This window comes from Drosophila albomicans, chromosome X (genome assembly GCF_009650485.2).
Source record: "Drosophila albomicans strain 15112-1751.03 chromosome X, ASM965048v2, whole genome shotgun sequence".
Taxonomy (NCBI): domain Eukaryota; kingdom Metazoa; phylum Arthropoda; class Insecta; order Diptera; family Drosophilidae; genus Drosophila; species Drosophila albomicans.
Window position 1 is genome coordinate 16,140,662 of NC_047627.2, and position 18,734 is coordinate 16,159,395.

Consider the following 18,734-nt stretch of genomic DNA (forward strand, 5'->3'; position numbering starts at 1 on the left):
AACAAACTGCCACAGCACTTGAATCTCTCTCTCCCTTTCATTCTCTCTTGCTGTCTATTTCTTCTTTTGTCTTTGGCTTCTGCACTCAATTAGCTGATATAAATCATATCTTTCGCTTACATCTCCTTTGCCATTTAATTGCAATGCGCTGCAGAAAACGCATTTAATTAAACATCTCGTAATGCACTGAATATGCGGCAATTAACATAATAAAGCAGCGACTGTATTTAATGCAGCTAATCATTCCAACAAAACGAGATACAAAATTAAAATACAAAACAAAATAGAAAGTTTAGAAAAACAGACAAACTAAAACTAAACAAAAAGTTGTGTACAAATATAATTATTTAAATAATTTAAATTACGAAAATACTTCTACTAAAGCTACACAAGAGGGCGTTAGAACAGTAAAAGCAAAACCGAGCGGTATACTAAATGAATGCAACAAAAAAAAACTAAAATATACTAAAAGTATAACGATATCGTACTGCATTAAATATTGTAAACCAAGGAAACCAAAATGCGGCTGTATCTGTCTTTTTTTTGCGATATATGTATAAATGCAAATAATGCAAAAACAAAGACAAACAATAAAACAAGTAAGAAAGCTACAGTCGAGTGTACTCGACTGTGAGATACCCGCTACCCATTTTGAATAAAAGAAATATATTTTGCGGTATTTTTCTCAAAATATACCGAATATACTGCTAAAATACTAAAAATATACCAAATGGTATACTTGGTATATCGATATAGTACCACATTCAAAATATCCAATAGACGGCACAATATACCAGATTGTCAGCCAAAGCAACTAAGACCCCTAATAATTAGGCGTTTTGCCCATACAAAAGTATTTCTTTAATAACTTCCACAATTATCTGATTGCAACCAAATTTCCAGGAATCATAACTACTATAATAATTATTGTATATACCAAAACTCGCAACTCTAGCTTTAAAATTACGCTTGTTATTCGATTTTTTTTATTTGCGGGGACGGAGGTGGGCGTGGCAAAAAATTTGAAACAAACTTGATCTGCGTGCAAACATAACAAATGCTGTCGAAAAAAGATTATAGCTCTATCTCTTATAGTCTCTGAGATCCAGTGTTTCATACGGACGGACGGACAGACGGACAGACACACAGACGGACAGACGGACATGGCTATATCGTCTCGGCTGTTGACGCTGATCAAGAATATATATACTTTATAGGGTCGGAGATGGCTTCTTCTACCTGTTACATACATTTCCTGCCGGCACAAAGTTATAAAACCCTTCTACCCTATGGGTAGCGGGTATAAAAATCAAATTAAATAAATTTCAATTTATGAATTAACATAATTGTAAAGTTAGGTTACCCCACTTAATTCTTGATTTTTTCGAGATGCTATTAAACTGTCATTTTAATTACTCTAATTTTTAAATATATATTATATTGCCTCTGTCAATTTAGTGGATAATTTGTTAACTAATTGAATCGCAACAAACTAACATTTATGCGCAGCACATTTAGTAAGCTGCAGCAATTGCAGCTGTGAAGCTAAAAACAATCCAAGTGAAGCGTGCTCTGCAGCAATTGTAAACAATTTGTAAGCTGTTAAGCGTATTAACGCTACAATAACACGACCCCCCGTCTTCTCCTTTCCATTGCTTCATCTAGATAAACAAGCATAGATGAGCACTGCATGTGTGTGTGTGTGTGAGTATGTTATGAATGCTAAACTAAACTAAATTGATTGCCCACAAAAAAAAAGTGTGTGTGTGTATATTTTTTTTTTTTTGCTGCTGCTGTTTTGGGGTCACGCCATTGGCTTTGGCTTTGGTTCGCTTGTTAGTCCGATACTCGGTATCAATTATGTCATGCGGCAATCCACTCAACCGCTTACCTATGTTCATGAGTGTGCGTATGTGCGTCTGTATGTGTGTCGGTGTGTGTCAGCTGATGTCCAGCAGCATATTCGAAAAGTGAAAAGCATTACAAAAATTTCAACGTTTCTGGCATTGAGCGTTGAAATTTCAATGGCGATTTATTGCCAACGTGTCACACAAGTGTGTATGTGAGTGTGTACGTGTGTGTGTGTGTGCGCTGGAGTATATAGATTTATGTATCTGTGCTGCTGCTGGTTGCCTTTATTTTTTTTTTTGTAGCGACACGCAAAAATCGATGATGCGACGACCAAAATAAAAGCCAACAGCACCCACAACAACAACAACGACAACTCAATGTGATAGATACATTTGTTGCTGTTGCTGTCTCGCTCACTCTTGTGTTCACCTGTGTCGCATGTGACTGGACGCTGAGACAAAGATTCTCTTTGAAGTTCTCACTGTGTGTGTATGTGTGTGTGTGTATATTTCGCTTCTTCAACTGGCAATTAAGCAAGAGCCAAACAAAAACGAAGCAACAGACCCTTTAAAACAACAACAAAAGAACAAACAAGAATCAATTGAACTTGATGACGTCATTGGGCTGCCTGTGCCACGTGCCCCACAAAGGGACGTAGCAGCAACAGCAACACCAACAGCAACAGCAACTGTGCCCCAAAGCTGCCAGTTGAACGTCAAAGTTGCCCCCAAGCTGAAGGGCAATGGGCGTGGCGTGGCAGGCAGCTGCTAGCTGCCAGCTGCTTGCTTGCTGTATGTTTTGACTGGCATTATACACGCACATTCACACACAGACACACACAGTCGTACCACTCAGTCATACACTGCCTGACCCCGCCATCCGCAACTCGTATAATTATTTGCTCAAATCGCACAAAAGTATGCAATGCTTTTTTTACTCGCGCGCATGCTGCCATTTTAGAATGCCAACAACTACAACAACAACAACAACAGCAACAAGCAAAACAACAAAAGTGCCAGCTTAAGAATGCGCCTGAACAACGGCAGCAACAAGCACCAAATGCGAGAGAGAGAGGGAGAGAAAGAGAGAGAGAGAGAGGGGCAGCGCGCTCGGCTTTATTGTGGCTGCAAAACGCAAAGAGAGAAAACACAGTGCAATTTCCCTAACACAAAAGCGGCGGTAATAACGACTACACCGAAAGTGATCGACTTGCAAATACTCTGACTTATGAACTTATCAAATTTAACATTATAACAATAACAACTTTAAATTCAAACAATAAAAACATGAACTTAAACTTCGGCTCACAACTTTTCCAAAATATCACTTTCTTTGAGCTGGTTAACTCATAGCTCTTTTTATAAACATTCCAAGCAGCAGTTAATCGTTCGGAAAATAAAGACAAAATGTATTTCAATTAATATGTAACACATATTATAACAGTTTTAAAAGGTTATAAAAGGTGACATAAAAGTTGCCATCTACGAAGCCTTTCCAAATCTAAATATTATATTTATTAGTAAATCTCTTATGTAATTTTGACCAACTATAAAGATATATGAAGATGACATATTGGTATACCAAAACTAGTATAAACAAAATAATAATAATAATAATAATAATAATAATAATAATAATAATAATAATAATAATAATAATAATAATAATAATAATAATAATAATAATAATAATAATAATAATAATAATAATAATAATAATAATAATAATAATAATAAAAACAGCTGCTAGAAATAATTGATAACAATAAATATTATACACTTAATAATAAATATGTATTGTATTGATTTGCTCACACTTTCAATTGCCTTCCAAATGCTTACGTTAATTACAACGCGCCAGCTTTTTATTGTTCAACTCCAAAGAAGTTGCAAATATTGTCTTTGACCATGATTTGCTTGGCTAACTTTTGTTCCTTCTAGCCAAGTAATACTGTACGCTTGTAATTCATAAAAAGTATACTAATAAAAAAAGGAGAACCGAAAAATACCTAACAAGGGAAAATTCCTTTATTTTTTTGATTTAAGTTGATTTAATTTGCGCAGCACGGTTTTTGGTCGCTTTGCCCAATGGACGAATGAACAAATAACTGTGGCGTACACACACATACATAAAGATAATGTGTGTGTGTGTGTGTGTGTGGGTGTTCTGTAAGCCTTGACACTGGTGCGAGTCCATGCGTGCCAGTGAGTCAGTCAGTCAGTCAGTCAGTCAGTGAGTTGGTCGCTGGTTCGTTTTGCGTTCTCGTTTTCGGTTTTCAAATCATGTCACGTTTCTGGGTTTTACTTCAAATGCCATTTGGCCAATTGCTTTTTGCGCCTATACGTCTAAATATCTATGTGTGTATGCCTCTCGCTCTCTCCATCCCTCTCTCTATCTCTTTCTGTCTCTGTCTTTGTCACTCTATCGATGTATCTCTCTTGCATATATGCGCTGCTTTAGTCAGGATTACCAAGTGCATTCCCAGACTCAGCAAACAAGCGCACTTTCCCTAGCAATTGATTACGAGCGTGTTACCTTGACTGAGACCTGAGAGCTAACTCTGCATTCAACTGACCGAAAATGATGCAAGGACGAGACGAGACGAGACACACACACACACACACAGAGACAATCAGTAGCTGCTGCCTGTGACATGTGTCAATTGGCAACTGGGAAACTAAACGCTGCACATTCGCCTTCTCGTTTTTGGCAATTTGCATTGGCATTGCAGCAATTCACGCGACTCACGACAACTCAACTCTCACAACTCACAGTTTGCGACTCGATAACTTTGTGGCACAGCGAGAAAGAGGCAACTATGTATGAATGTCGCGCAACCCAAAAACTTCATGTGACAACACAGATGTTCGATGTTGGCCGTGCATTGGGCGCAATTCAAACACACATGGCTTACAACCGCCATGTCAAGCCCAGACTTAGCCTACACACCTACACACACACTCACAGATTGCCACCCTAAACACCCCACACACACACACTCACTGCGAGACTGACAAGCACGCGAATGAACGAACATTCAGCACAAAGTGAAAAGCAAATAAATCCGTGGGCCAAATTTAATTGCGACTTAATGCGACTTGCAGATACTCTGCAGTATACTTAACGATTAGCTAATACACAAATGAGTGACACAACATATAAATAAGTGTCATTAACTCTGATAGATATGACAAAGAATATTATATTCCCTAACTATAAATTGACTATAAATTGCTAATAATAGAAATGTTATATCTCAATTGCATTGATAGATTTTAAAATTACGAATAAAAAAAAGTTGTTGCAATATTTACAAGAACAAATAGTTATAAAATAATAGTTAAAGTTGTAATGATCAAATAAAAGCAAAAATGAAACAGAAGCATGCTGTTATTTAGAAGTTACCAACTTTATGTTTAAGAAAAATATTAAGCAAATATCTAGCAACTATTCCACATATACATATGTACGTATATGTATAATTATCGTACATCTAACTCTTAACTATCAGATGAAAAGTGCAAATCAGATAAAAAGAACAAATTGTCTAATCAATATAAAAACAATGCAGTCCATCTTTTACGACAAATCAAATTCTGTTTACAGGGTATTCATTGAACTTTGAACTCGCAATCCAGCATTTGGTGAAATGCCAAAGCATGCGTTTTTATGCTACGTGTAATTTGCCTCTCTCTCCTCTCTGTTTTGACATATAATTTGAAATGGAAGCAAACTACATGTCAGCCCATTTTAATGGGCCTAGTTTTTATAGGCGTCGAGATCGGCGCATTCTGATAGAAGCACATAAAAGTCTGACAAAACGGACAGCAAAGACATTTTCTCACTCGTGACTGTTTTTGATGAGCATCAGGAATACTTATGAATTAAATTAATGGGTACTGGCATTCTCTCTGTTGGCTGTCCCCTTCATCTGCTGGCAAAAAGTTCTTGGCAACAACTTTATAATTTTCATCGCAAACACACAAACACACACACACACACACACACAGACACACACACATTGAACGGCACTCGCACTTTTACTTCGAGTTGCAGTCGAGAAGATGAGGCAAACTTTAAGAAAACATGAGATTTGCATAAGTAAATAGCTGTCTAAAAAAAATATATATATAAGAAAAATGCCAAGGCATGTGGGCGTATGTGACAGTGTATGTGTGTGTGTGTGTGTGTGTGTGTATGCCACACACAAAATGAATGAGTCAACATTATGGCCAATCCAAAGATGACGGCGAAAAAAAGCTGTTTAAAATATTCTCTGCCCCAAACCGCCAACACATTGCTGAAGGCCAACTGAGATTTTCCATTTGCCGCTGAGCGCGTGCTGCCAACTTGCTTTAAAAAAATCTACATTGAAGTGCCGTTAAGCTAATGCTTATTAAAGAAGTAAAGAACAGATCAATCAATAGCGCATTACAGCCTTAGCTTTACAGCTGTTACAAAGAGAAGTAACTTGACAGTTAGCAAGCAGAGGTAGTCACTTAACAGTGTGCTGTTAGTCAAAGAGAATGCTGTTAAGGAAGGATCATGAGTGAGATAACAACAATGCTCTAAAGAGGCTTTCACAGTTTGCAAAAATAGACACGATAGCTTAACAGTGTTCTGTTAGTTAAGGAACATAGATCAAATGTTAGTTTACAGCGATGCTCAAAAGAGGAGTTAATAGAGAAGGACACATAACAGTGCAATGTTAGTTAGCAGAAGCTCAACTCAGCAGTCGCTGTTAATGTTAATTTGCAGATTTGGGTATGATCGACATTCGACGAACTTACAAAATTAACCTTTCGACACCTCACTACAAATGAACATAACTTTCTTTGGCATTCCAGCAGCAGTATAAGGGCAAATGACATTCCAAATTGAGAGCTGGCAACTCAATTAAATGCTGGCCACAGAGCAAAATGAACCCGGACAAGAGAAGGCGAGAATGCCTGAGACCAACTGGTATATCAATTAACATTCCACTAATTACGGTTTATTTGACAAGTGTTTCAATTGAACAATATGTAAATATGGAATGCCCAAATGTCAACATTGCAATCGGAGAGAGTTGACCAATTGTCATTATACATACATATATTATTGCAGTTGCCGGTCAAGTTGTGTGTGGTTAGTTAGTTAGTCAATTGGCAAACTCAATAAGCTGTCGCACCTCTACAAGTCATTGTATATTGCGCATACGTCACGTTGACCGATTAAATGGTGCATAGCTAGCTGGAAAATTTTGCAACCTCAACATCAACCTCAAGCTGAACGTCGAAGCCAATCGCATCAGCTGAGCATGTGATGGATGCATGTGGAAACTGTCGCTGCACTTTGCCTTCTGCACTTTTCTGTGCAACGCCTCGTTGGCTTCAGCTAACAAATGGCTTAACAATGACAAGTTGGAAGCGACTGCTGTTGGTTGCGGTTTTGGTTTTGGTTCTGGTTTTGGTTCAGTTCGGTTCGGTTCGGTCGTGTGTCAGCTGAGTGTTGACTTTTGGCACATCAATTTCTCACAGGCGAAAGGCGAAAACAAACAAAGCTTGAACGAAGCTCGCAACGGAAGTTCAAACAGCATCAGCATATTCAAGCACATCCTGTCTTGCCTTTTGACTCAGATTTTGACAGCGTAATTAACATGTAGCAACAGACCCCCAACCCCAAAACTCATTCCCTTTCTTATTCTGTGTTTTTTTTTTTATGTTGATGTACTTCATTCCTTAAGGCATAATCTTATTCATTGTCTCCCGGTCCGACTGTTGCTCATCTGAATGTCTTACGGGCTTCCGTGTGCGTGCGTCTGCACTTTTGCTCAAAAGGATATGTATATTTGACAAAATCCAAAGATTTATTGCCGCCCTGGCATTAACAACATCATTAACTGGGCGTGGCCAACAGCCGTCCATAGCCCCATCTTCCCAACAGGCAGCCATCAAATGCCTTTGGCATACCCAATGAGCTACACAAAAGACCGAACGAAGCACGTGAGTCGACTAACAAAATCTCAGACTCGCCGCCTTCTCGCCCACGTTTGCCAAATTGTTATTAGAAATTATTAGTTATTAGATATTTTGCATATAATACTCGACGTAGCGTGTGCAAATTCAATAATCCAAGACTCTAAATTATACACAGATGTAGTACATTCATATTCAGATTTAAAATCACAGCGCCCAGTAGAGCACTTAAAATTGTAAAAGAATTTCGGTTGAGATGATTTCGTTATTTCTTTGCCTCTGCCGTGGTGAAGAAAGAAATGGAAACGAGAATGAAATCAGAAATGCCAAAAATATGCAGCACAACAATTTTTAATTAATGCATGCTTACTCTACATTTCCCAGTTTTTCAATACACAATTTGCCAGCGTGTTTCTTTGCTTTGAAGGCGCCACAAAAAGCGAAAAGCGAAAGATATGAAAAGCAAACAATTTTCAAAAGCTCAAATTATGAATATAAATGCTTTGCAACTTTTTGCTAATTGAAATAAAAATAATATTTCTCTCAAGTATTACAATTATCTACAACGAAAAAAGAAAAAAAAAACAAACAAATACGGACATTTAATATTTTAAATTTCAGTTACAACAAGGTGTGGCAACATTTTTATCTTGCCCTCAATCTTGGTTAGTTAAAGTTTGCTTTAGCTACAAGTTCTTATAATTAATGAATGTAATCTGAGGATGCAATAAGGAGTTACTGCAATTTTGTATTCATAGTGCATTGTAATACAAAAATGCATTAGCATCATCCACCAGAATAGGAGATATGCGAAGGGAATTGAATTGAGGAGCAAGTGTGAGGAATTCAATTCCAATTAATAAACTTCATAATAACTTCAACAATGTTTAATCAATATAAGACTGAATCACATGACTATCTCTTGCAACTTGCTGACTATCAATTGAATTGAAAGGAAGCAGCTTAAGAAATCCTAAACACATTCATGTTCCGGTTCATGAACTAAAACAATTTGAATAAAATTAATTAATTGCAGCAGTAATCGATTCAAATGCCCATCTCAAGCAATTATTGATTACAAAGGAGCAAGAGCAAAGGAGAAATAACAAAGAAATAGAAAGGAAGCAGATTGAGAAGTACTAAACACTGCATAATAACATTATAAACATTATAAAGCGCATCTCTAGCAACTCTATCGATTAAGAAATCAAGGAGGCAAAAACAATGTTCGATCTGACACAACTGTACGCACAATGTTACTTTTGCCTGCCACTTTCCACATTGTGTTTGAAATGTTGCAAATGAAAATCTGATGCATTTAACGAGTTTCGACCGTTCAAGGTGAAAGTGAAATCAAAGTGATACAAACATGTTGCCCATAGCGACACACCGCACATTTCATACACACTCTCACACACACACACACACGCTAAAAGAGGCAACAGTGTTGCGCTGAAGCCAAAAGGCAAGTGAGATGATTAAGTGGCCTTCAAGACGAAGCGTGTGTGTGTGTGTGTCAACTAATTGGCACATAATTAACTACAAAGTGAAAAACGTCGTCGCTTTCCAAATTGTTAAACGCTATCATCTAGTGTGTGTGCGTGTGTAGGTGTTTGTATGTGGGTTTTTCTATGCGTTGTCTATGCTACAAATTGTTGCCTCAGTCAGGATAGCTCGTATTTATTTACGCGCTTTATCAAGCACTCGAACAGCCACCCCACAAATCCTCTTTACATTTACACGCACCCGCACGCACACACATACTCTAATACGTATGTATTTTTAGTGTGTATAACAGTTAGTGTACTTTGTTTAGCTTATCTTCCACTATGTCACGCAGTTGAGCACTGTGACAATTCGCGCACAGCGGACAACTGTTGAATTCTCAGGCATTTACTACTAGCATATTTCAGCCGTAGTTTCTTAAGACCATTTATTAACATCAGTTCTGGGGAATTGTTCAAATGTACAAATAGTTAGAAAAGTTTATGTACATTACATTCCAAGAATATTTTAATTGGCACGCTTTTCACTTCGTATTTAAGCTGTATGCAAAGTTTTAAGATTTCATTTTCATGCAGTTTATTTCATTGGAATCGTAGTATTCTATTCATAACATGCTAAGAACGCATTTTACAAGGAGTGAAATGTACACTAAAGTATTATACTTTATAAGACTGTTATATTTTAAAATAAAGTATTATACTCTATAAGATTGTTATATTTTGAGTCATAAATTTCATACGTGAGAACTCTCTTAAATTGTTATAATTGTTACAGCTGATATACAGCGTAACCGTTATAAAAATATTATTAATATGCGCCTATTTCATTTTATTTTAGAGATGCACACATAAATGTAAATTTACAAAAGTGTTGTAAGCTAAAATGGGTATAAGATCCAATTTTGAGATACTGTTATAACTGTTATATTATTTAATCATGTTTAATCATGTCCAAGTGGTGGTAGTCATTAGAACTGTCTTTACTGTTATACACAAGACTGTTTGTTATAACTGTTATAATTCTATATGAGTTTAACTTATTTATTTGTAAATTTACAAAAGTGTTGCAAGCTTCATATGCTAAAATGGGTATAAGATCCAATTTTGAGATACTGTTATAACTGTTATATTATTTAATCATGTTTAATCATGTCCAAGTGGTGGTAGTCATTAGAACTGTCTTTACTGTTATACACAAGACTGTTTGTTATAACTGTTATAATTCTATATGAGTTTAACTTATTTATTTGTAAATTTACAAAAGTGTTGCAAGCTTCATATGCTAAAATGGGTATAAGATCCAATTTTGAGATACTGTTATAACTGTTATATTATTTAATCATGTTTAATCATGTCCAAGTGGTGGTAGTCATTAGAACTGTCTTTACTGTTATACACAAGACTGTTGGTTATAACTGTTATAATTCTATATGAGTTTAACTTATTTATTTGTAAAATTACAAAAGTGTTGTAAGCTTCATATGCTAAAATGAGTATAAGATCCAATTTGGAGATACTGTTATAACTGTTATATTATTTAATCATTAATGTCCAAGTGGTGGTAGTCATTAGAACTGTCTTTACTGTTATACACAAGACTGTTTGTTATAACTGTTATAATTCTATATGAGTTTAATTTTTTTATTTGTAAATTTACAAAAGTGTTGCTTAAGTTTCAGATGTTAATTAGGTTTTAGGTCTATTTTCAGAAATACAGTTTGCTTTTGCATTCCATACGAATTGATTGTAATTAATTTGGGGGACAAAAAAAACCTATATGACATCAAAAGTCTCGCCTTAATAGAGGGGGTTGCGCTTTTCGGGTACAGTATGATATTATAATGCTTATGCATATACGAACACGTAAGATTGTACAGTATATATACATATATGCTATATATATGTAGTATGTACATTGTCAGCAAGAGTCGCTTATTTGTGGGCTTTGCTGTGCAGATGGCCCAATTAGCTAATGGATATTAACAGGGGCAACAGGACACGCAGGCAAAATAATATGTACACACATACTGTGGAAGGACCAAGCATATGTATGTATATACTATATACCGTATATGGCATACGGTATGTGTGTGAATGGGAAAAGAAAAGAACTGATTGTGCGACTCACCTGTCGGCATGCGACTCTCTATCCCTGTCGCGCTCCTGATCGTTGGCCGCATCGGAGCCTTGACGAGAAGTCGCCGCAGTGGCAGCGTTGGCAATTGGAGCGCTGCTGCTGCTATTGCTGCTGCTTGGCCCCTCCTGCTCCTCGGTGACCGGCGGCGTAATATCCTGGTGCTCCGACATTTCTTCTATCTCTGGCTCTGGCTCTGATTCCGCTTCGGTTTCGGCTTGATTTTTTTCGCTGTCGCTTTTCTTTAAGTATTATATATAGTATATATTTTTGTTATGTTTGGGTTAAGATTTTTCAATAATCGTCGAGTTCTTTTGCTGCTTCAACCAAAACTTTGTGTGTGTAAGTAGTTGTATCTCTCTGTGTGTATGTGTGTGCGTGTGTGAGCTGTAAAAGTGAATGAGCGTTGGTGTATAACAGATTGTTTGTATGCGTGTGCGTTGGTGTTTGTTTAGTGGATGTGCGTGGGGGCAAGTGGACAAAGTGTTGTAATTGCTATTTAATGAAGCCTTTTTAATGCCACCCTTTACCCCCTTTTTTGAAGTGCCTCACCTCCCCTTCGCTGCTATTCCCAATATTACAAATACAACGACAAAAAAAATACCACCCAGAAATAAATATACTGAATACAACAAAAATAAAAAACACAAAGTTGCGAAGAATAAAAACAAAACATAATGGAAACTAATTGGCCAGACCTTAGCAATCTACTTAATATTGTCTCTCTGTCTTTCTCCTCCTCCTCTTCCTTCTCTGCCTTGTTAACCCGCCAATGTGGTAGTGGAGCTTAATAAGCTTGTCCCCCAAAAATGATAAACTACGCTGTGCGGCATTTTAATTTTTGTTGAAATTCCTTCGCAATTCGCTTGCTAATGACATTAGCTGTAATCCACAATTAATCCAATCTTAAATGCCAATTGATAGCTACGCAAAACAACAATAATCTTGAGATTAGTGAACTGCATTTACAACTACAAACTGCTTTTGTTGACCTTAGCGAACCACAAAAACCAACTACAAAGCTTTCAACGCGGGCTGCAAGCTTTAATGTGCTTTTAATGCGCTTATAGAGCTGACAACTGACTACTGTAGATTTTTATTACACCTCCACCCTGACATAATACCTGACAATTATAGTCAGCGGTTGTAAAAAGTACAAAAATAAAAGTACGCAAATTGCAACTGAGTTGAGATGGAAACGAGCGAGTGTAAAATTTAAAGCTGATTAAAGTAAGCAGGCAAGCACACACAACACGCAACTGAGACCAAAGAAACCAAAAAGTTGTGGTCTACCCACAAAATTCCAGACTCTCGAACATGGCTACAAACGGCACCCAGATGCCAAAGTGTGCGTGTGTGTGTATGCCAATGAATGTGGAATTTAAGTGGGAGATGAAACAACAAATGACAGCAAATTAAACATGCACTTAACTGCGCCCCATCAACGGTAACGGTAAAGGCAACGGCGTCGCTTTTATACCCTGTACAGTCATAAAATTGAATGCAAAGCGCATAATAAACTTTTCGCGCTGCAGAAGTAGCAACAAATAAAGACAAAAAACACCGCCAATTTTATAAATCATAAATGAATTGAGACACACAAATGTTGAACTAAGTATTTGATGACTGTTTTTTTTTATGATTGTTAAATAAATCGGTAATATGCATTAAGTATGCAAATAATGCAGCTTGGACGTTGACAGGCAGAGGAAAAGACTGCATATTCAAGTGGCCCAAGTGACACCAAGACAAAGCTTGTTATTTAAGATTAAGAATTAAGAATTCTGATTGCAGAGCAACTGCAAGTCAAGCGAGTTGAAAATACGTACACGTTATTGCAGGTGGCCAACAAGTGGTCGTTGAAAAGAACTGACTGCGTATCGAATGTATGTTATGTACATACATACATATGTATATTTGCCTCTGCGTCCAGCGAAAACGGCAAAGTAATTAAAAAATAATACAAATTTAATGAGTTGCGGCCAGCGAAATGAATAACTCAGAACAAGCAGCTGCACTCCACAACAAAATTGACAAATGAAAGTGAGTGAATAAATGGCAGTAGCCCATTAGTAGCATTAAGCTGACTAATCGCACTCCACGCGCAAAATAATGTCAATGGCAGCAGCGTGAATAAAGCGTGAATGCCTAATGAATGAATAAGTGTGACAACTGCAGACAGCGCGATTAGATTATAACTTTTTTGCGCTCTCATAAATTAAGCGCGTACGCAAAGCACAACGACCACAAACAGAACGAGAGTAGCGGAGCGCTGATAAGTAGGCAACATTTTTTGTTTTTTTGTTTTGGGATTTTTTGGGGAGAACAATCGCTCAAGTAACAGTGACTGCCAAAAGTCAGCCAATGACAGCTCACAGCGATAACGAAATGACAAAATAACCAAAAAACAAAAACAAATATATATACATATATATATGTGTATATGGTATATAAAAGCAATGAGTGTAGAACGAAAATAGTAAAGCGCGAATGATCAAAAAACACACACTACTTTTTGGGGACTTTGACTGCAGGTGACTTTCACTTGGCTGCAGCTCAAGTTTGAATGAGATTGTTTGGTGCTGTGAATGGTTAGTTGGGGCTGTCGTTGGTGGTGGATTGCGGTTTAGCTTTAGCATATCATAAACGAGAAATGTTTCACAGCATTTGCATATGAATGATTCACACGGTCATGCATAACAAAAGGCGCGCACACAAGTCGCGCAATTGTGAGCATAAATAAAGCAACAACAACAACAACGGCAACGCAATGGCAACAAACTGGCAGCTGAGACGCAGCTTGCAACAGAGTGAGATAGCTAGAGAGAGGAAGTGTAAGAGAAATAGAGAGAGAGAGAGAGAGAAAGTGCTGACTAGCGAGTCGAGTCAGAGTCGAGAAGCTGCTGGCGCGTGGCCAGACGACTGGGCAATGTGTCCCTGTTTTGCCAGCGCGACATAAACCTTGATTGTCCTTCACACACACACAAACACACATAGAGAGAAGCACCCACGCGAGAGACTCACACAGGTTGCACACACACACACACACACACTCACATACTCATCAAATATGAAAAGGCACGAAAATTAAGAAAGCAGCAGGCGAACAAGGAGCAGAGCGTATATCTTTTTATGAAAACCGTCGATAAAGATGCACGAAGAGTGGCAAAGCATTTTTGCCCAAAATCTACAAACGTTTGCATAAAAACCAAAATCTCAAAGGCAAGCAGTAATGAAACAGCACCAAATGCTCGACTTGCTACATACCCTACATAAGCAAAATGTGGAGCGAAGCATGAATGAGGCAAATTTGGTTACACTTGCTATAATGTTCATATGATTGGTTACTCTTTATATGCCAGCAAGTCACGATAATCCAAATTTGTCGTTGTTCAATGAGTAGTGAAATGAAATGATAATGTGGTAAATGGATTTCAACTTTAAATGAAATGACAGCACAATAAATAAGAACTCTTTAATAACGAGCTAACGATCTAGAGTACAAGCTGATAATGCAATGAAGATTTCAGAAGCGAATTAAGATGAGCAATATGAAACTAAACTAACAAAATATGTTAAACAAATAATACTGAATACTGAAAGAAATACTTCTAAAAATAAACTAATAATATATGACGAAAACATAATTCTGAATACTAAACAAAGGAAACTAACGAAAGTATGCTCATAATATATGCAAATAATATAAGCAAACTACTAGATAGAATACGACTACAAATAATAATACTAAATACTAAACAAGACAGTAGAAAGAAATAATACTAAAGAAATAATGATGATATACTTGTATATTCAAAGTCAGACCACAAAACTAGAAAAAAATATGCAAAACAACAAAATATTGATGATAGGGAACAATACCATATCGACAATGTTGCTTATAGAGAAAGATCATACCGAAAGTATCTCTTTTTTTGCAATGCAGGTTTAGGGAAATTCTTATATCGAATGGATCAACGGTTTCGCTCATATGTGACAGGGTATTGAAATGGCTTTATAATAGCCGCTTCTTCGATACCTGACCAGCCCCATCTCGGCAGACAACCTCTTTACACACTGACACACACACGCACACCTGTACTCACACACACACATAGACAGAGGTAGGTCGACACACATACGCATGCAGCTCAGCTCAGCTCACTTGATACGCTCTGTCAGTCAGTCAGTCAGTCAGCTCTCTGTGATTGTTGTTATTACTTATTATTATTGTTGCTGTTGCTGTTGCTGTTGCTGTTGTTGCCGTTGCTTTCGCTTTCGCTTTCGCTGTTTGTTATCGTTCGCCAGTTGGCCAAGAGAAAGTACACTCGTTAAACTCTTATCGCGCTCCTTCTTCTGCTGCTCCTATATATGCATGTATATAGTATGTATATTTAGAAGGTTTTCTTTTTTTATTTGATTTCAATAACACTGAAAACACTTGAAAAAAAATTGTGAAGCTCAAGATTTGCAACACGATAAAAAAAAATTGGGTACCAAACCTTTTTTTTCGCTTTTTTTTGAATTGACTTTCACTATTGTTGTTATTTGTTGATTAGATGTGTGTGTTTTGTTTGTTGTGAGTTGAGTTCAAATTTATAATCTGATAACAGACAGTGAGACCAAAAGTTGTCGTTCGCTTTATCAGCTAGCTTGACTCAAGTTCTCAATACTGTATTATATTTGTTTTTTGGGTTGTTCGATGTTTTTAGATATTCAATTTTTCAATTAATTCACAAATTGTTCTGTGACTCGATAATTTTGATGTGGAATTTTGTGTTCCGTTTTTTTTGTTGTTGTTTGTGTTTTTTTTTTTTAAATATTTCTTTTTTTGATTTTGGACTTTTGACAAAATTTCTTTTTTTTGGCGGTCTGTTGTTATTGGCTTTGTCTTAGCTTCTCAGGTGGCTTCGGCTTGGCAAACGTAACCGACAAAGGCTTGACAGGAACTGAAGTCTTTGGGCAACAGGACACGCTATTTATAAGGTCTCGAGCACAGCACAGGAATAACGACAACCACAACGACAACGACGACAGCAACAACACCATCGCCTAGACACCGACACGACAAAGACGACGACGACACCGACGACGACGTTGGCAACGGCAACAGCAGCCGAAACAGCAACTCGACTGTTGCTTCTTCCTTTCCTGTTGATTTGCCTTCTTTGCCACTGCTAACCCTTAACAGCATTCTGTTAATGACTCCGAAAAAAGCTCTTTCTTATCTTGGATACGCTGTGCTTTCTGGTTTCGGACTAAGCTTGAGCTTTTTCTACCCTTTATCCACTAACATCAAAATGTAAATAGCACTACTTCAACTATAATTAACGCTAAGCACCAGCCAAATGGAGTGTGCTCGATTCAAAGCTACTCTGTACTTGAAAACATATGTAGAATTATTTTATTTAACAGTAACAGATTGCGAACAAAACGAACTTTGTTTTTCATAAGTAAACTTGGCATGCTATCTTTTAACTTAGGAAAAAACTTGTTAATAATAATAATAATCAATAATTAAAAAATTGATTGCGTTCAATGTTAACATGAATGTTAATTAGAACATTTTGTATTTTAACTTGAAGTTTATGTTTCCGAAATAATTATTTAGGAAAGTATTTAATTTATAACTACACTTGAGGTTCAAGAAATAATTATTAAATGATGTTATTTCTGAAATAAACATTTCTTTTAGAACATACAAAATTGACACATTTATTCAATTAATGCCACATTTCATACAATGATTGAAAGTAAAGCTTAGAGAGAAGGAATATAGAAACTATAATTAATTGGATTTTACAAAAGTAAAATACAAAATACAAAATCTTTGCAAACATGTAAAAGTATCATTAATTTGTGTCTTTTGCAACAGACTCGACATACGAATGAAAATTTGCTGTTTATTACGCTAATTGCTTCGCTCTTCCGCGTTCGTCATCAAGTTGAAAGCAAAACATGTTACTCCTAAGCAACGCTTTAAACTAATCCCCATTCATTGCAGCTCCGTAGTTTCAATTTTGCAGCAGCAATCGTTCTAGAAACTCTTCTAATAATTCAAAGGCAACAAAAAGAAATGCATTGCATAATTGCCGAGATGACATAATGCCAGTTGGCTGCCAACTGGAGTTCGAGTTCGAGTTTAATTAAAAACTTCAACTGCTGCTCTATCAGGTAAATTTCAAACTCTTAATAATGTTGACGAAACTTCGTCATATATCTGATGCAACAAAATCCGCAGAGGTTTCACTTCAATTATGTGTCGAACACGCACGTTGACAGTGATTTTGCAGCTCACTTTAATTAGAAGATAAACAACATGGACAGATTTTCGACGCAATACAAACGAGAGGGAGAGAGAGACCACAAAAAAATACAACAAAAAACGAAATCCAATTGCGTATGCGTCGTATGCGTAATATTGCCAAGCGACCAGCTTTTAGCTAAGCACTGCAAGGACTGTAAATCTGGAATGCCAATACTAAAACAATAGCAACAGAAATCAGACAGCAAGACAATAGAAATGCTGTTGCTCCTTCAGGTTGTGTACTTGCTGACAAATAATCATCATGGCTTTTCAAATACAGTCCCCACCTATGCAAAATACTATATTTATTAGCTGCATATCCTGGCTACCTGCTGATGCTGCAGCTGCTAAGTTGCCATTGCATTGTCCGTGGCTTATTGCATTCGGATTGCAATCTGATCAAAATGTTCGCACCCAAACCCTTTCCAAATTGCAGTGCTAGAGATGCGTCAAAAGCGTTTTGAAGTTACAATCGAAACTGATTTTATGTCTATGTTACAACGAGAGAATAATTAACAGCCCGATGAGCAACCAAAATGTTTTTCTTTATTTAGCCAGAGTAACACAAACTTTCAGGTTAGTTTGATGCTCAACTTGCAGCCAAATGCACATAATTTTACTCTCAATTTCTAATGTCAACTAAAAAGAATTCATTACATTCTCGACTACCAGATACGCTCTATTGCCACAACAATTTGCGCTATCATCTCTAGCTTCTTTGCCATTGTTAAACTCATGCACTGTTGGCATATGGTAATTCCATTCAAAACTATGCAATGCACTTGCTAAATTGACCTTACAATGCACAAAAATGCCTTCTAATCCCCAATTAATTAGGTTGGTATTTGTTAATTAATTATCAGATGCCCTTAGACAAACGTTTCTAATGCTCGCATTGTCTGCAGTTGACCACTATTGTGGTACTTGATTTTCTAATTGGCTTGGCTTTTGCAAATTGCCTTTGCCTTTAACTCTGCAGT

The 18,734-nt window shown here is 36.8% G+C and overlaps 1 protein-coding gene across 1 annotated transcript in view; it reads right to left on the reverse strand.

Annotated features, from left to right (window-relative positions):
• Nucleotides 1-16,238, reverse strand: part of LOC117564156 (uncharacterized) — a 72,220-nt gene extending 55,982 nt beyond the window's left edge. The window contains exons 1-2 of the mRNA XM_034242832.2: nt 15,950-16,238; nt 11,442-11,689 (exon numbers count right to left, since the gene is read on the reverse strand). Coding sequence (XP_034098723.1) covers nt 11,442-11,620 — 179 coding nt within the window. The 5' untranslated portion in view covers nt 11,621-11,689; nt 15,950-16,238. The remainder of the gene's footprint in view (nt 1-11,441; nt 11,690-15,949) is intronic.
• Between the last annotated feature and the right edge of the window lie 2,496 nt (nt 16,239-18,734).